The sequence below is a fragment of the Aegilops tauschii genome, chromosome 7 (assembly GCF_002575655.3).
Source record: "Aegilops tauschii subsp. strangulata cultivar AL8/78 chromosome 7, Aet v6.0, whole genome shotgun sequence".
Classification (NCBI taxonomy): domain Eukaryota; kingdom Viridiplantae; phylum Streptophyta; class Magnoliopsida; order Poales; family Poaceae; genus Aegilops; species Aegilops tauschii.
This window is the reverse complement of record NC_053041.3, coordinates 119,695,917-119,713,927: the sequence shown is the minus strand read 5'-3', so window position 1 is coordinate 119,713,927 and position 18,011 is coordinate 119,695,917. Positions and strand designations below refer to the sequence as shown.

Sequence of the window (18,011 nt, the reverse complement as noted above, 5' to 3'; positions counted from 1 at the left end):
GAGTTGACCCACAAACAACGAAAGACCAACCAGACGAGAACCGTAACCAGGAGTGGCAGCACGGAGCACGGGACGCGAGCTGTCGAACGAAGGTGCGCATCCATGAAGGAGACCGAATGGGGCATCACTAAGCAATGGGCGAAGCCGAGCAGGATGTAGCAGGAAGACTAGGCCGTCATGCTTCAGAATGAAGTCACCAACCACTCCACCACCAAGAGCAAATCCCGTCTGCCGCCTTCAAGAACGAGCTTGCCACCAAGGTGTCGTCGACGGCCAGACAAGGGGAATACGAGCTTTCCCCGGAGCTCAAGACGGAGGTGGGAGGGAGAGGGACCACCCCAAAGCCTCCAGGAAGGGGATCAGCACCAAAGGCGTCGACTTTGGGTGGCCGCGACGGGCAGGGGTTTCTCCCGGAACCTCACCCAAACGCCTGATCATGCCAGCCAGCATGCGGACGCTGACCGGGCAGCCCGTCCAGGCGTTTGGGACGGATATGAGGAGTCCAGTTGTAGATGCTCTAAAAACTAGAGTGGAGTTCAATCAATAAGCATATTCATTCGGTTGGGATATATTACCAGATCAATTCAGATGAGTGATCAACATATACATTAGGAGGTGCCAGGTTAAGAATATATCAACCATACTTGCGCTTTGTCGCACCGTTCTTCACCGATGGAGTGTCTTTTTTTCTCTAGCAGGTTATTGTGGTTGGTTATTTCGTTTTGATTTATCTACACTGGCTTGGGTTTTAATTATGTTTTGGTGACATTTTTTTCATCGTATATCATTTGACGCCAGGTAAAGTAAACAACGGGAAGGAAACGCCCCAATGGCTAATCCAAATCAAACCAAGTGTTGGCATGCGTTGGTAGTGTCGAACGGACGTCCTGCTCCGGCTACAAGGCGTTGGCTACCATCGCAGTACTGTGGCGCATCTCGATCGATCGGCATAAACGAACTTCGTCTTCGATCGTCGGGATCACGTCAACGCGCGTTGTCATCGTCGTCGCCTCGCGTGTCGTCGAAAAGTAGTCGGCCTAACAACAAAGACCAAAGTTGACTCTTAGTAGAAACTTGCTACTCGGCGATCGGCCAGTCTGGTATGGGGACGCACGCTAGTCCACTTGCCCGTGTCCGGGTCCTGCGATGTCGCTTGCAGTGGTGCAGACTTCCATGTCAGATTGGCATCTAGTTTGGAAAACGTACGTTAATGGCTGCTCAAGGTTTTTCCCTCGCGCGACTAGAAAGCGGGCTTGTTAGCACAGGGCTGCTATTGTGCCGGTTTCAATCCTCATCAGAACTCTCAACCACAGCGATGGCTGTGCTGATGCTCCGCTTGTGCTTATTCTTGCTCCTCTCTGTACATGTCGTCCACCATGCGACCGCTGTCTCCTTCGACCACGACTCCTTCAGCTCCGGCGACTTCCGAGCGGAGGACGACGCGAAGATCATCGACGGCAGGATTGACCTCCTCGGCGACAAGACATTTGCAGGCTGCCGAGCAAGGGGCCGCGTTCTGTACAAGCCGGCGGTGCAGCTCTGGGACGGCGCCACGGGCGAGGCGGCCAGCTTCACCGCCACCTTCAACTTCACCATCCAGTCTCTGCCTCTGCATGGCCGGAGAGCCCCCCCTGGGCACGGCATGGCGTTCTTCCTCGCGCCCTACATGCCCGAAATACCGCAGGAGTCCTACGACGGCTGCCTCGGGCTCTTCGACGAGACGGCGCACCTGGCGAACGCGTCCGGCAGCGCCCGCTTCGTCGCCGTGGAGTTCGACACCCACCGCGACGCGTGGGACCCCAGCAGCCGGCACATCGGCGTAGACGTCAACAACATCGACTCACGCGGCAACTTCATGATCTTGCCAGACACCAGCCTCGTCGACGCCGGCGTGATGTCTTCGACCGTGAGCTACGACAGCGCCACGACGAGGCTGGACGTCTTCCTCAGCGTCGGTGGAACCAATTACACCCTGGGCGCCACCATCGACCTGCGGAACTTGCTGCCGGACAAGGTCTCCATAGGCTTCTCGGCGGCCACCGGCGCAGCGTACGGCAGCAATCACACGGTACTCTCGTGCTCCTTCCAGTCCACGCTCCCGACAAGGAACGACACTGCCGGGTCTATCTGGTCCACCAAACTCAGTGCCGGGGTTGCCGCGGCAGCCTTGCTGGTGCTCCTGCTAGGGGTCGCCGTCGCAGTTCTGCTCCGGCGTGCAAGCAGGAGAAACAGGCAGCCAGACGACAAAGACATGCTCGCCGGCGATATGACTCCGGACTCCCTCGACATCGACGACGATGAGTTCGGTTCCAGCGCGGGGCCGCGGCCCATCCCGTACGCCAACCTGGCGGCGGCGACGAGGAACTTCGCGGAGGAAGGGAAGCTGGGGCAGGGCGGCTCAGGGTCCGTGTACCGAGGCCACATGAAAGAGCTCGGCGGCCGCGACGTCGCCATCAAGGTGTTCTCTCGAGGGGCGTCCTCGGAGGGGAGGAAGGAGTACAGGTCGGAGGTCACCATCATCAGCAGACTGCGCCACCGGAATCTTGTGCAGCTCATCGGCTGGTGCCATTGCCGCAGGCGGCTGCTGCTGGTCTACGAGCTCGTGCACAACGGCAGCCTCGATGGGTACCTTTACGGCAAACAAGAGGTTCTGACATGGCAAGTCAGGTATGCATTCTTTGCTTGGAGTACATGCCAGTCGTATTCTTAACTTGATTTCGTATCTTGACTGAAATGACCCTAATTTTGCACTCACGCTTATTATAGACTAGAAAAATCTTCGTATCGTTTTATTAAGGACACTTTTATTAAACAGATATAATGAATGATGAGCAACATCCGACCTCTACATAATCAAGACGCACATAGCTAAAATCATATTAGTTGTACTATATCTTTTTACGTTTGAGTCTATTGAGACCCAATTTTCGGTCGATGAACAGTGGCGAAATTGACACACTAGTTGTTCGAAACTGAGTCGGGGTGCTTGGATAAAATCTGATTCTACTTGATTGTGCTCCTTTTTTTGTTATCAGATACCAGATAATTCTTGGATTGGCGTCTGCCGTGCTGTACCTCCACCAAGAATGGGATCAATGCGTCGTCCACGGCGACATTAAGCCGAGCAACATCATGCTGGACGAGTCCTTCAACACCAAGCTAGGCGACTTTGGCCTCTCGCGGCTAATCGACCACGGCATGAGCTTGCAGACGATGACCGGCATGGCGGGTACCCCGGGCTACCTCGACCCAGAGTGCGTCATCACCGGCAAGGCGTCCACCGAGTCCGACATGTACAGCTTTGGCGTCACGCTGCTGGAGATCGTGTGCGGGCGGCGGCCGATGGCGCCGCCCAGCGCCGGCGCCAAGGACGGCCAGGTGTTCCGGCTACTGGAGTGGGCGTGGGACCTCTATGGAAGGGGCACCGCCCTCGACGCTGCTGACGAGCGTCTCGGCAGCGTGTTCGACCAGTGGGAGGTGGAGAGGGTGGTGGCCGTCGGGCTATGGGCCGCGCACCCTGACCCCAAGATGAGGCCGGCGATCAGGCAGGCCGCCGAGGCGCTGCAGTCAAGGAAGTTCAGGATGCCGGTGCTGCCGCCCAAGATGCCGGTGGCTGTGTACCTGCAGCCTTTCGCAGCTTCCACCATGGAGTACAGCGACACCACCACCACTGTCGGGTCGTCGACCAGCCGCACAACAGCGACACGATCTTCAAATAGTAGCATGCCAGCGGCTGTGAGCGAGGAGTTGGTTTGAACCAAGTATAGAGTGAGTAGTACACCTGAGAAATCCGATTGTGGTGGCAGAGAAGAAAATTTCCGGCCGACGAAATTTGTACTGTCGAGTAATATAGGGATCAATGCAGAGGAAAATGCCAAACGAAGACCCGGCTTCATGGACGCCTTAATTTAAAAACTTCAAAATTCAAACTTTTCAGTTTTAAAAAATTCTAGAAAAAGTACATGCATACCAATAGACAGAATGTACATGTGTATAAATTTCCAGTTGAAATACGTTAAATAAGAGCTACACGAAAAATATCTGAGGCTTTTTAGCATATGTACTATTCATCCCCAAAATCTATGATTTTTTTGTCCTTTTTTGTGCAGCTCGCAATTCAAGGTATTTCATTCCTAAATTTTACACATACACATTACATCCTTGTATACATGTGTATTTTTTAGAAGTGCTTGAATTTTAAAATTTTCAAAATTAAGGCCTTCATGGAGCTTGTTCTTCAAAATGCCCTACTCTGCATGCAATTGGTGTGGGAATCAGATATAATATAATAAATCTTGAAACTGTACTAGTAGATTTTATAAACTAGATTGCGCAATTGGTGTGGGAATCAGATATAATATAATTCATTAAAACATTGTTGTATCGCGCATGAATATTTAGAATAATTAACTAAAGCTGAAAAATATATGATTTATTATATTTGATTATTAAATGGTTGTAAACTATTTACTGAATATTAGCATAATGGAATTCAAAACATTTTACTTGTTGTGTGTTAAGATGGATAATTTCCGTACATCGTTGTCTAAGGACGTAGAGGAGGTTAATAGTCCTAAAAAAATTACACCTAATTTTCTATACTTCTATACTTACTATATAGTGTACCAGTTTTGAATTGGATCTGGAGCATCAATCATAACCGTCGGTGTGCTAAATCTAATGGCCGACATCAGTGGGATTCGTGATGAACAGTAGAACATAACAACCTCCACGATGTTCTGGAACCATCGCCTCCCACTTCCCAGAAAAGAGGCCCAATACGTGATACATCTTGGGCCATGTTGCAGATTGGAGGACGTGCTAAGCCCAAGGCAGAATTTGCAAATTCCTCTCCGTGTCATGAGGCTGGGCTTCCATACTCTACATCAGCAATACTTACTAAATTGCCTAAAAAAAGCAATACGTACATTGGGCAAGTTTCTAAAAAAAAAATGTAAGACGTGCATTGCACGTGTAAGCGTGGTGTCCTGGACAGGGGAAAAAACAAAACTGATACGTACTATATAAAAGACTATTTATATTTTTTGGACTTGTGGTTTTTTATTGCTGAGGATACCACGACAGCCATTCCCCCGTGAAACTTTTTACACGAGTATTATGCTAGGTCGTGTTAGTTAAATAAATCTCAGAAAGTTTTGAATCTTTATTTTTTTAATTGATTTTTCAATTCGGATGCATTGGCCGCCATGTTCCAAAGATCCGCACCGACATAATAGTTTCCACAATATACACTCAAAGAAAGGGAAAATGTGACATAAGAAATTGTATATAAGCAAAAAAGATAATTATAGTCAAGTGCTACACGTTTATCAAGCATATATATTTTACAAAATAAGATGATGTCCGATGCGTTGATGGCAGAACCTTGCTAAAAAAACATAAATAGTTGCTAAAAAACATCTAAAGCTAATGGAAAGCAACATCTCAAAAATGAGTTATAGCTAATGGAAAGCATAAATGGTTGCATGACTAGAAAAAATAAATAATGAGTTATAGCTATTTAAAAATTGAAGAAATCAACATGAATCGTTGACATGCACGTGCCAATTACTAGTACTATATAGTGTACCAGTTTTGAAATTTTGAATCTCATGACCAGGAAGCAACCTGAACCATTGATAGAGTCCATCCAATAGTTGGAAATGCTCGGATTCGCCAATACGAGTGAATTGCAAAAAACCACCACATTTCAAGTTCTGTTTTGAAATTGCCACCACATTCCTTGGGCGCCCCAAAAATCTACCGGTTTTCTTGCTAATTTTTTCAATAAACACTAATGATCGATTTGGAGTGAATTAATCCAATTCTGACATACCGGGCCCACAGATCAGTGCCATGTGGCAGTTCAAGTCAACACAAATGGTGTTGACCGTTAAGTTAGACATTGGACCCACCTATCAGCACACTTGTCTCTCTCAAACCTTCTTCTTCTCTGTGGGACATTCAGTCGAACAACTTGGATGCGAGGGAGGTTGCAGAGAGGTGGCTCGCTCGCCTACACGCCGCGCTGCCTGTACCAGCTCGCTGGCCTGCGCACACAAGCAGTAGCGGCAAGCAGCAAGTAGCAACGGCAAGCAACAGCAGCATGCATCAAGCTAGCATCCATGAAGTACCACGCGCGCACGAGCAGTACATCCATGGCGAGCTCGGTTCGCGCCGCCGGTCGGACAACGATGTGGGACACAACGCGTCTGGGGAAGAGAGGGTGTGAGCCGCCCATGTCAGGGTCCCATCCACGACTCCCTCTCCTCCTCTCCTTCTCTCACCGGAGCGCCACCGAGCCCTCTACCCTTCTCCCGCTCCACTCACCCTCCTCGGCTCCTCCTCCATCCCACCTCCTACGTCCGCTCGCCCAACCATGGCAGCCTCTTCTTGCACTGGCGCCATGGCCACAGCTCAGGGGCAGCGCGCACCGCGCGACTCACGGTCCCGCCATGGCCGGCTCACGCCACTGAGTCGTCAAGTCGTTGTGTGAGCCTTCTCTAGCCAGGGAAGACCGCACCACAGGCTTCCTTGCCTCTGCTGTAGGCGCCGACACGGTCACCTCCGAGCCCTCTCGTCCATCTCTGTCCTTGCACGCGAGGTGTTTGTTGGAATGCCCCTAAGGAGGAGAATTCGGTTTGAGAGAGATGATGATGCTGACAGGTGGCCCTCCATTCAACTTCACGGTCAACACACGGTTTTCACCATTTACTGCCACGTGGCACTGACCAGTGGGCCCGGTATGTCAGAAGTTGGATTAATTCGCTCCAAATCAATCATTAGTGTTTATTGAGAAAATTAGCAAGAAAACCGGTAGATTTTTGGGGCGCCCAAGGAATGTGGTGGCAATTCCAAAACAAAACTTGAAATGTGGTGGTTTTTTGCAATTCACTCCGTCAATACAGTTGTAGCTACAGTACCAGTGATGCTACTGTTGTTCTCCGGAACCATCGACAGATAAGCAGTACCAGCCAAGCTACTCTTGTTCTCTAGAACCATCCACAGATGTTAATGCTGGAAAAATCCACATGCTTGCTGCTGTTGTCGTCCATCCGTGCATGTAGCTGGCTGTCTCAGCCGCCTTGGCAGCCGGTCCATAAGTATCGGTGGCGCGCGTACTAATCGCATCATCGCAGAGGGATTTGGGACGGAGTTTTGAGCTGGCTGTTGTGCAATGCACCAATCGGACGAGGGATGTCAATGTGTGCATTTGCACGTACATGTATACTAGTATAATTAAGTGGGCAACTTTAAGCAACAAACTAGTTTGCACATGTTGTGTCCGACCACCTTGACTGTGGTCGCGCACTCTAACATGCCAGAGTGCCAGGCATGCTCGCCCCCATATATTCCTCCGCACCTTCACCTCCCTTCTGTGCAAGCTCTCTCGGCAACAAGAGAGAGAACTAGGTGAGTTGGTTATCAAATTCGAAACAATGAGCATAAGCCTAAACTAAGCTTAAAAGAAAAGGCGTCCCTAGCCCTCCATATATAAAGCATTGGTTATGTTGGGTAAAAAAAATCTCAAAAATGGACAGGTGATAAATAGTATGACCAACCACCTTATATGTCTTACAACTCATATACATGGATAAATGTATATAAGCAACCTAAGGGGTGAATGGTTCCCTTCATGTTTCATGAGTCATTAAGTTTCACCACATAACAAATTTTCTTTGGCATCCATTAATAGCAACAATGCACGAAAGAGGAAACATAAGAGGAAATGCTAGTTTAGCTTGAGAATAGGAGACACCAGGAATCAAACACTCTGTATCAAACCAGAAAAACTTGTACAAACGGGTGATTCTTGAACCCCACACCGTCCTTTTCTCTATCTGCAAGGAATCTAGAAATATAGGAAGAACACACGATGCGGCGAGAACGAACGTCTCCCAGTGCTCAAGACATTGTGGCGAACTTGGTGTCCTCAACGAAGCTACCCATCAGAAGCCGGAGCCTCATATAGAAGTTTCCCGTGGATACTTGTCAAGCTACGAGGTTTGCGCAAAACATTTTTCTTTATCTATCAATGCAGCAATGCATCCAGCGCATGTTTTTAGTTTATCCGGAAAGAATAAGCTGTGATGGAAAAACAGGAGAAAAGGTAAAATAAGAAGTTGTGCTCGTTCTTGTTGTTATCTCCTCCCGGTGGCGGGCACGCCACCTCTGACCACCACGTGCGCCTGAGGTCCAAGGTCGTGCGCTCCCCACATTTGCCTCCATGTCTTGCTTCACGTCCCCATCCTATACACATTCACCTCGCTACTCAAGTTCCACGCAGCTCGTGCGAAACTCGCCATGGGTCGCGTCATCCATGCCCATCTCGCGGCGACAATGTTGGTGCCTGGCCACAAGGTACTCCAGGTGTCGTTGGGCCGGCGACACGTGCAAGGTCTTCGACAATATGCATGTGCATGACTGCGTCACCTGAAACGTGCTCGTTGTGGGATACGCGAGAAACAGGCTCGCTGGGTTCGCCATGGAGATGGTCGTTAGGATGCAGGATGAGGACGGGGTGCGATCTGAATCCATCATGCCCGTGTATGCGCTGCCCACTTGTGTTGAGCTCGGGTGCTTGAGACTAGCCGTGAGGTGCACCCTTTTGCAGCTCGTGGTGGCTTTAATGAGCTCATGAATGTCTTCGTGGCGATCCATGACATGTACTGCTAGTGTGGCGCTGTCAAGGTGGTGAGGACGGTGTTTGATCGAGTGTTGGTCAAGGACTTTGTGGCAGAACGCCGTTATCAGAGCATCTTCAACGGGTGCATAAAAATGCCGCGCCCTAAAAGAGTTTTAACGTGCCACTGTAGCACTTTTAGTGTGCCGGACTCAACATTGCTTTAGCAGATGCCCAAAAACACGCGTCCAAAAGAACACGCGGTGTAAATTGTGAAGCGCGCGCAATCCGGCGCCTCAAATTTGCAGCTTTTGATAGCGTTTTTCAGCGCGTGCCCAATCCTTTTTTGCGCGCGCACTATTTTACAGCTTCTGCTAGAGCTGTTCGGCGCAAAAAAAAAAAACTGGATTTTAGCGCGCGGCCCAGTCTTTGGGCGCCTGTTGGAGATGCTCTCAGTGTGCTCCAATTTTTTATACTCAAATATGATTGAAGATGTGTTTATCATGGATTCGGGTCATCAAGGAAGGCAACGTTTTCAATCTTATCTTACATTCTTAAGAAGTTGCTCCCCACTACAAGGTATTCTCTTGACATGCAAGTGGTCCAACTCAGCACGCCATATCATCAAATATCAGCCAATCACAAGTTCACAACTATCTCACAGCTCAGCCACATCAATAATTCTTTTAGTTTTTATTTCAACTAATGGTGCGGTTTAATTTCCATGTAAGACGCATTTGTTCCTCTTTCTATTCCGTAACTGACGAGAGAAATAAGAGGAGAGTCCTCCACTCACCACGACCCATCGAAAAGCTGGATCGCTCCTGCACTAGGCCGTTCGCGCCGCCATGCCGGTCACAACCTATTGCACACAGGGTCGCCTATCTCCCCTGGCCGCCCGCGCCGGCTAAGCCGGCCGCACAACCGCCAATAGCGCACATAGGAACCGATTCTCCTCCGCCACTGCCGCCACCTCGCCGCGACCCCAGGCCACCGTACGCCTCATGGTCTGCTGCATGTACAAACTCGTAGTAGGCCAGCTTATTGGCCCATCTGCTAATACATGCCAAAATAAATGCCCACTATGGCACGACGTTGGATTCCTGCCTTCTATCGCTTGTTCGATCGGCTGTTGACTCTGCCTAATCGGCTCCTCTTCCCCACAATCTCCTTTCCTGCAAATGTGCCAAAAACGAACGGCCGCACCACACAATGACACAAATGCGGAGGAGGTAACTGAACCGCTCGCTTATTATCCTTTAAATATCAGCCTGGAGTGCACAAGTGTGTATGAATCTTATTTTCTGAAAGAAGAGAATCGTCTTCCACCACAACTGGACTCAGATCTTTGATTACACTTCCCAACATGTACATGCTGATTGATTGGGTCCCTCTCTAGCCCTCTTTTCTTTGTCTAATCCAATCTTTTGTCTGATTTCATAATTTGTAAGAAAGATTTGGCCACAGGTTGCTCGATGATTTGTTGCAGATTGCGATGGTTATTTGTGCTTTCTTCCTGCATAGGTTTCTTACCGCTTGAGTTAGTAGATAATCATCCCATCTGTAAAATTTATTATCTGAACTTGATGAACGCATGACATGCATCTTATATTTGTTTCAGTACGTTACAAATCACATTCATATGATTCCCTTCATTCCATGCAATGCATTGGTTGGAACAAATCATCTACTACAACCCAGGACGAAATCTCATTATCCCTTCTATTCAAGTAAGTCATAATTGTCACTCAATCAAGAAGATAGGCTTGGATGAATTTAGGTAGGCATATATGTGAGGCAACTATTTTGTTTTCACAATTTCATTTTCCTGTCTTCTACACAGGGTGGACATACTGGTATCGCGCACAGATCAGCAGAGAAATGGTGACAGACCCATCCGCTTGCTGCACATCCATTGCTGCGGCATCTCGATCATTCTACAAGACACGCGCCACTAAGCTTCGCCGACTTGGAGCAGCAATTTACTGGAGCCCATGCGAGTTGCCAAGAACATCTTCTGTCCTCTGTTACACGTCCAGGCTTCCACATCACTTTCTTTTAGCATATCTTCATAATGCACTTAGATCATTATTACTTAGTAGATGCACCCTAATTTTTGTGATCCTTTAGTTTTGGTGGACCTAAACATCGCGAATTGGAACGATCAGAAAACCATACCCATTGTTATCACTTTTTTCCTCCTTCAGATATTGAGACCAATACTAATTTCAGTGCTTCACTTTTGTCATTCAAAAGCTTGGCTTCAGGAATTTAGAGAGAAGGACATTTAGTGGCTCATTTGCAGGTGCTTTCTGATTCAGTCATTGGTTATGGAGTTCATTTCGCATACGTATTGTGTTCTTATCACCAATATTCTATTTACGACATGTTCTAAGGCATCATTTAATCTTTGTGAACATCACGCTAGATTACATAGGTCGTTGACTTTACATTATATCTTTTTTGTTGTTTCTTTATAAGACAATATAGTTGTAGCAAATGGTCCGCAGCAACGCGCGGGGCATCTTCTAGTTATACTATAATCTGGGACAAAGGTTTTGGAGCAGAAGCACTGCAAAACAGAGGAGGATCATTTGCAGTCTCGAGGGACCCTCACAATATTTACAAGTTCATTACAGATGCGTCTTAATTTTGTGACCTTTTGTGTGCAAGAAGGAGTATGTGTGTTTCTCTTCGAGGGTCCCCTTCGTCTTTGGGGGCCAGGGCGACCGCCCCTCATGCCCCCCCCCCCCCCCCCCCCGGGCCGTGGTAGTGGTGTCTATGACCATCTACGAGAGTGTGAGGCCCACACTTAATCATGCACTAATTATACATGCAAATTTATTTCATGATGCATTTAATAATAATGATTTTGTATTTCTAATGTTGATATTTTTTTCTTATTAAGTTGGTCAAGCTTTACAAAGTTTGACTTCGGACAAAATTTAAATGCAGACTAATTATTTTTAAGTTTGAGTTCATACATGTACTACGTGTCATTAGAAAAAAAACATGTACCACTTGTCGGAACAAGGATGCTCATGCGGAGTACCGGAACAGGCCTTCAACTCGATCTCCTCGGAACAGAAGTTTGTGGTGGCGGGAAAATTCGGCAAAAATAATATTGCGAAGGGTTTCATTGAAGGCCATGTTTTAAATGTTATTATATTGTAATCTGGGACCTGCGGCGAGGTGCACGACTTCTGCGGTCCGTGATGGCTTTGGTAAGCTCGTCACGTCAATAATCATAACTCAATGTTCGTAATGTTGGAATGAATATGGTAGTGGTGTCGAAGACACCTAGATAGAGCCATCGTAATACAACACTGCCATAAGTAATTGAAATTTCTGACTGTGGTACTCATATAATAAATAGTACAACACCATGATTCGAGCAATAGAAATTTGTCATTGCTTTATCACGTCATGCGTCATCAAAAGGAACACCGGGTTGCTAATTTGCATTATTACAAACAAAGGGAGGAGGCGGCGCTGCGCCAAGTGTCTATGTGTGTGTACATGTAACATACTCCTTCTCACCATCTTATTTCAGTGCACCATGAGAGATGGGAGGGGAAATTTTGGTCTATGTGTGTATATACACCCTATATGAAAAAATAGTAATTAAATAAAAATTCAAAAAAACTGAAAATATTTTTGAAATAAAATTGACCTTCCATTGTACTTGTGAAAAAATCCACAAAAAGAAAAATTGGCTTTGACTTCTGTTCATAAAAAATCTGCCAAAATAGTGTGAATACTAATCTATAATAGCGAACAAAATTCTGTTTTCTTACCCTGAAGTTAACTATGTTTTTTTATTCGTGAAAATTTATATACTAGTGCAAAATAAAGTCAAGTTTATTCTGAAAAACTTCTGAACTATTTTGACTTTTGTTGTAATCATTTAAAAATCCCATGGATGTAGATACAACCGGGAACCAGGGGATATTTTCCATGGGAGATGCCCTTGGGCCCTGTTTACATTGTCGTTTTTGAGAGCTATACCCCTGTAAAATATACAGGCCTTCATCCTCGTTTTTATTTTGCAGGTGGAAATCAAACTGTAGAATATTACAGGCGTAAAATAAATACATGTGTATGAGGAGGCACCGATTCCAAGCGAGGCCTTATATGTTAGTCTAAATGTTTGTGCCTCGGCAGTAGGGCACGCCTATATCTCGTCTTCAGCGAGTCCGACTTCGCAAGGGGCGTGCAAGCTGGGCAGGCCCACGAGCACGGGAGGCCAGAGCCTCTTTTTCCTGTGTTTTTTTACATTTCGGTTTTCTTTTTTGGTTTTCTTTTTATACTTTAAAATGTTCTAACATATAAGGATTTAAAAAATGTTGAACAACTATTTGAAAATGTTGAACAAGTATTTAAAAAATGTTGATCATGTATATAAAAAAGTTGAACAAGTATTTAAAAAATATTGATCATGTATATAAAAAAGTTGAACAAGTATTTAAAAAATGTGGAACAAGTATAGTTGAGAAGTATTTGAAAAATGTTGAGTATTTGAAAATATGTTGATCATGTATATAAAAATGTTGAAAAAGTATTTGAAAAAATGTTGATTATGTATATAAAAATGTAGAATAGGTATTTGAAAAATATTGAGTAAGTATTTGATAAATGATGAACAAGTATTTGAAAAAATATTGATCATGTATATAAGAATGTAGAATGAAAACCAAAAAGAAACAAAGAAAACCCCCCAAAATGAAAACCAAAAAGAAACAAAATAAACCAAACAAAAAAGAAAATGAAAAAAAGGAGGAAACAAATGAAAAACCCCAGAGAAGAAAAAAAAAACAAAACCGGAGAAATCCCGTTTCTTTTTCTCTATAAGTAGGGTGCGCCCTAGTATTCAACACGAAACGGCGAAAACGAAAACAAACATAAGTAAAAAAGAAAAGAAAAAATGGAGAAGAAAAAAATTAAAATCGAACAAAAAATGGAGAAGGAAAAAAGAAAATCAAACAAAAACAAAGAGATAAATGGAGAAACCCCTGTCAAAGAATAAAAAGGAAAAACAAAAAAGGTGAAAACCATGAAAAATCGGCCTCATTTACCTCAAGTACACATCGCGCCAATAACTTACTGCGTGCAAGACACGGGCGAAGTGGCTAGTGCAGCCAGCCCTCTTGCAGGAGACCAGATATCGTTCCCCGCTTCTCCCCTTTTTTCATTCCCTTTTTCATTTAACTGTGTGCCCAAATGGACCGGCTCAACTACTATACACCCATCAGCGAGAGTTTCCTACGGGCTCGCTTAATGCAAGAAATAGTCGGCGTGACAGTATATAGGTGGCTCTTCTCCGCTGGATGGGCTGTTATTCTGGTTACAGAACTCCGCCCAATATCCCCGCAAAAAAAAAAAAACTCTGCCCAATACATATGTGTACTGAGAGAATGCTAACTAAGATATTACCGGTTGCTTTGCCACTGACTGATTCGTGTTACTTTTGGCTCCTACTCCGTACGTGCTACATTGCTTCTTCACCAATGACGGTACTTTTCTAGAACACATTTGTGCATGTACACACCTGACACAACTTTCCTAGAATACAAGTCCGCTCTTGTACACCACTGGCATGACTTTTTTAGGATACACATCAGCGCATATAAGCCGAAAGGCTAGGGGCGGCATTTTTTGTTTGGATCTACGCGTGCTTGCATTGTGCATAATCACCTTCTACATACAACTACTGTGCCTTGAAGCATGGAGCAAACTGAGTTACCAACTTGCAATGTCCATTCTGGTCAAGGATCTGTATAGCACCCAGCTAGATGCGCTGATTGTTCCATTTTTTTTTTTGTATGTCAACATTCTCTACTTTCGCAAATGTTGATACTCAAACAAAAGGAGCTTGCCACCAATAAATTAAAGGAGGAGAATATATGCGTGAGTTCAGTAGCATGAATATACGCATGAAGTCAATCCAATCTATATCTCGAGGGAAACAGGAAAAACGATCGCTAAATGTTTCATCGACATCAATTGCGACACTAGTTCATGAGTTGAATAACACCAGCCAGCAAGAAGGCATCTCAACCAGTCCATTTTATCTACACAACAATATCACCATGCATCTCAATTTCCACCACTAAACACATCATCACAATAGGTAAGTAAACCATGATCTTCTGCCACGGTTGGTTGGCGGAAACACATAAATAAACAAGGAGCGGATGACATCAATTTAATCACTAGCTCATGAGTTCGTCAACACCATCAGGAAACACCCAACAGATAAACAAAGAACAAGTTGAAATATTTGCAGTCTACATATCTCTGGGGAAGCACTTTGGATTATTTCACAGACAATATGAGCCAAACTACATATCTAAATGAATTCTGCCATCAACCAAGCATTTCATCATCGGCGTGCAATGTTGAAGGTCACATGCTAAACAGATGCATCATCCCAGGTATGGGATGCACTTCCGCTTGACAACCATCTCCTCTTTTGTGTCCCTTGAGCATATCAAGATCCCTCGGCCTGTGACAACCACAACTTCCAGGTTCCCTTTTCTTTCTTTAACTATGATCTCCTGAAATATTCAAAGAAACCGAGTCAGATCTCTCTAATGAATCAGACTTGTGCAAAATAAATTTTCAGACGACTTACATACAGCCAGTCCCTAAATTTGTACTGCCGAGTTATATAGGGATCAATGCAGCCCTTTTTTAGGGATCAATCCAGTCCTATTGCTTGCAATTGTATGAATCGACTTTATAAACTAGATTATGCAATTGGTGCGGGAATCGGTTGTAATGTGATTCACTAAGACGTGGTTGTATTGCACATGAGTATTTGGATTAATAATTGAATGAAGCTGAAAATGCATATGATTCATTATAGTTAATTATTAAATGGTTGTAAAATATTATTGAACTTTAGCGTAATAGAATTCAAAACATCATACTATGCATGGTTGTTTGTTGAGGTGGATAATTATTGTGCATAGTTGTATGTTGAGGTAGCTGAAGGAAATATGCCCTAGAGGCAATAATAAATATGTTATTTATATTTTCTTATATCATGATAAATGTTTATTATTCATGCTAGAATTGTATTAACCGGAAACTTAGTACATGTGTGAATACATAGACAAAACAAGAGTGTCCCTAGTATGCCTCTACTTGACTAGCTCGTTAATCAAAGATGGTTAAGTTTCCTGACCATAGACATGTGTTGTCATTTGATGAACGGGATCACATCATTAGAGAATGATGTGATGGACAAGACCCATCCGTTAGCTTAGCATAATGATCATTTAGTTTTATTGCTATTGCTTTCTTCATGACTTATACATGTTCCTCTGACTGTGAGATTATGCAACTCACGAATACCGGAGGAACACTTTGTGTGCTATCAAACGTCACAACGTAACTGGGTGATTATAAAGATGCTCTACAGGTGTCTCCGATAGTGTTTGTTGAGTTGGCATAGATTGAGATTAGGATTTGTCACTCCGTGTATCGGAGAGGTATCTCTGGGCCCTCTCGGTAATGCACATCACTATAAGCCTTGCAAGCAAAGTGACTAATGAGTTAGTTGCGGGATTGCATTACGGAATGAGTAAAGAGACTTGCCGGTAACGACATTGAACTAGGTATGATGATACTGACGGTCGAATCTCGGGCAAGTAACATACCGATGACAAAGGGAACAACGTATGTTGTTATGCGGTTTGACCGATAAAGATCTTCGTAGAATATGTAGGAGCCAATATGAGCATCCAGGTTCCGCAATTGGTTATTGACCGGAGATGTGTCTCGGTCATGTCTAGATAGTTCTCGAACCCATAGGGTCCGCACGCTTAACGTTCGATAACGATTTATATTATGAGTTATGTGATTTGATGACCAAAGTTTGTTCGGAGTCCCGGATGATATCACGGACATGACGAGGACTCTCAAAATGGCCGAGAGGTAAATATTCATATATTGGAAGGTTACATTCGGACACCGGAATGGTTCGGGTTGTTTCGGATGAGTTTCAGAGTATCAGGGGTTACCGGACCCCCCCCCCCCCCCCCCCCCCGGGAAGTTCATGGGCCTTCATGGGCCTTAGTGGAAAGGAGAGGAGGGCCACAAGGGAGCCCCCCCCCCCATGGCCAGTCCGAATTGGACTAGGAAGGGGGCGACGCCCCTCTTTCCTTCTCCCCTCTTCCTCCTTCCCTCTTTCTCCCTCTCTTGGAAAGGAAGGGGACTCCAACTAGGATTGGGAATCCTAGTTGGACTCCCCATGGAGCGCGCCCCCCTATGGTCGGCCTCCTCTCCTCCCCCCTTTATATATGTGGGAGGGGGGCACCCCAAAGGCACACCAAGTCTTCTCTTAGCCGTGTGCGGTGCCCCCCTCCACAGTTTACCACCCCGATCATATGGTCGTAGTGCTTAGGCGAAGCCCTGCGCCGGTAGCTTCATCATCACCGTCGCCACGCCGTCGTGCTGACGGAACTCTCCCTCGTCCTCAGCTGGATCAAGAGATCGAGGGACGTCATCGTGCTGAACGTGTGCTGAACACGGAGGTGCCGTACGTTCGGTACTTGGATCGGACGGATCGCGAAGACGTTCAACTACATCAACCGCGTTACTAAACGCTTCCGCTTTTGGTCTACGAGGGTACGTGGACACACTCTCCCCGCTCGTTGCTATGCTTCTCCTAGATATATCTTGCGTGATCGTAGGAATTTTTTTGAAATACTACGTTCCCCAACAGTAGCATGTTTGCACATTGATGAGTCAAGTGTCTAAGGATGTAGAGGAGGTGAACAGTTGTTTTAATTTTTTTTACATCTAATTTTAAAAATCAGCAATTTTAAGCAACGAACTAATTTGCACATGTTCCATCCGACCAGCTTGACTGCGACCGCGCACTCTAACCTGCCAAAGTGTGAGACATGCTTGCCAACATAGACTCCTCCACGCCTTCACCTCCCTTCTCAAGCTCTGCCACAAATGTGTCCATGCCCATCAAGCTCTCTCGGCAACCAAGAGAGAACTAGGTGAGTAGGTCCTCAAATTTGAAACAATGTGCATAAGCCTGGACTAAGCTTAAAAGAAAAGGTGTCCCTTTCCCTCGATATATAAAGCATCGCATTAGTTATGTTGCGTAAAAAAATCTCAAAAATGGACCGGTGATAAATAGTATCACCAACCACCTTATATGTCTTACAACTCATACACATGGATATATGTATACGCAACCTAAGGGGTGAGTTGTTCCGTTCATGTTTGGCGAGCCATTAAGTTTCACCACATGAAAAAAATGTGTGACATCCTTTCATAGCAAGAATGCAAGAAAGATGAAACAGAAAAGGAAAGGCAAGCTAAGCTTGAGAATAGGAGACACCAGGAATGAAACACTCTGGTTCAA

At 45.5% G+C, this 18,011-nt stretch overlaps 1 protein-coding gene across 1 annotated transcript; it reads left to right on the top strand.

The window, feature by feature from the left end:
• Positions 1-1,191: 1,191 nt before the first annotated feature.
• LOC109752741 (L-type lectin-domain containing receptor kinase IX.1-like) lies at positions 1,192-3,903 on the top strand. Its single transcript, XM_020311637.4, has 2 exons — positions 1,192-2,667; positions 3,036-3,903. Exons 1-2 carry the CDS (start codon positions 1,211-1,213, stop codon positions 3,754-3,756), a joined length of 2,178 nt encoding a protein of 725 aa, XP_020167226.2. The 5' UTR covers positions 1,192-1,210; the 3' UTR covers positions 3,757-3,903.
• Positions 3,904-18,011: the final 14,108 nt, after the last annotated feature.

Bases quoted from the DNA above. Each gene is read 5' to 3' on its own strand.
- LOC109752741 (XM_020311637.4), top strand. From the start codon at position 1,211: ATGGCTGCTCAAGGTTTTTCCCTCGCGCGACTAGAAAGCGGGCTTGTT. The intron at 2,668-3,035 runs GTATGCATTCTT...TTTTGTTATCAG, and splicing joins GTTCTGACATGGCAAGTCAG to ATACCAGATAATTCTTGGAT.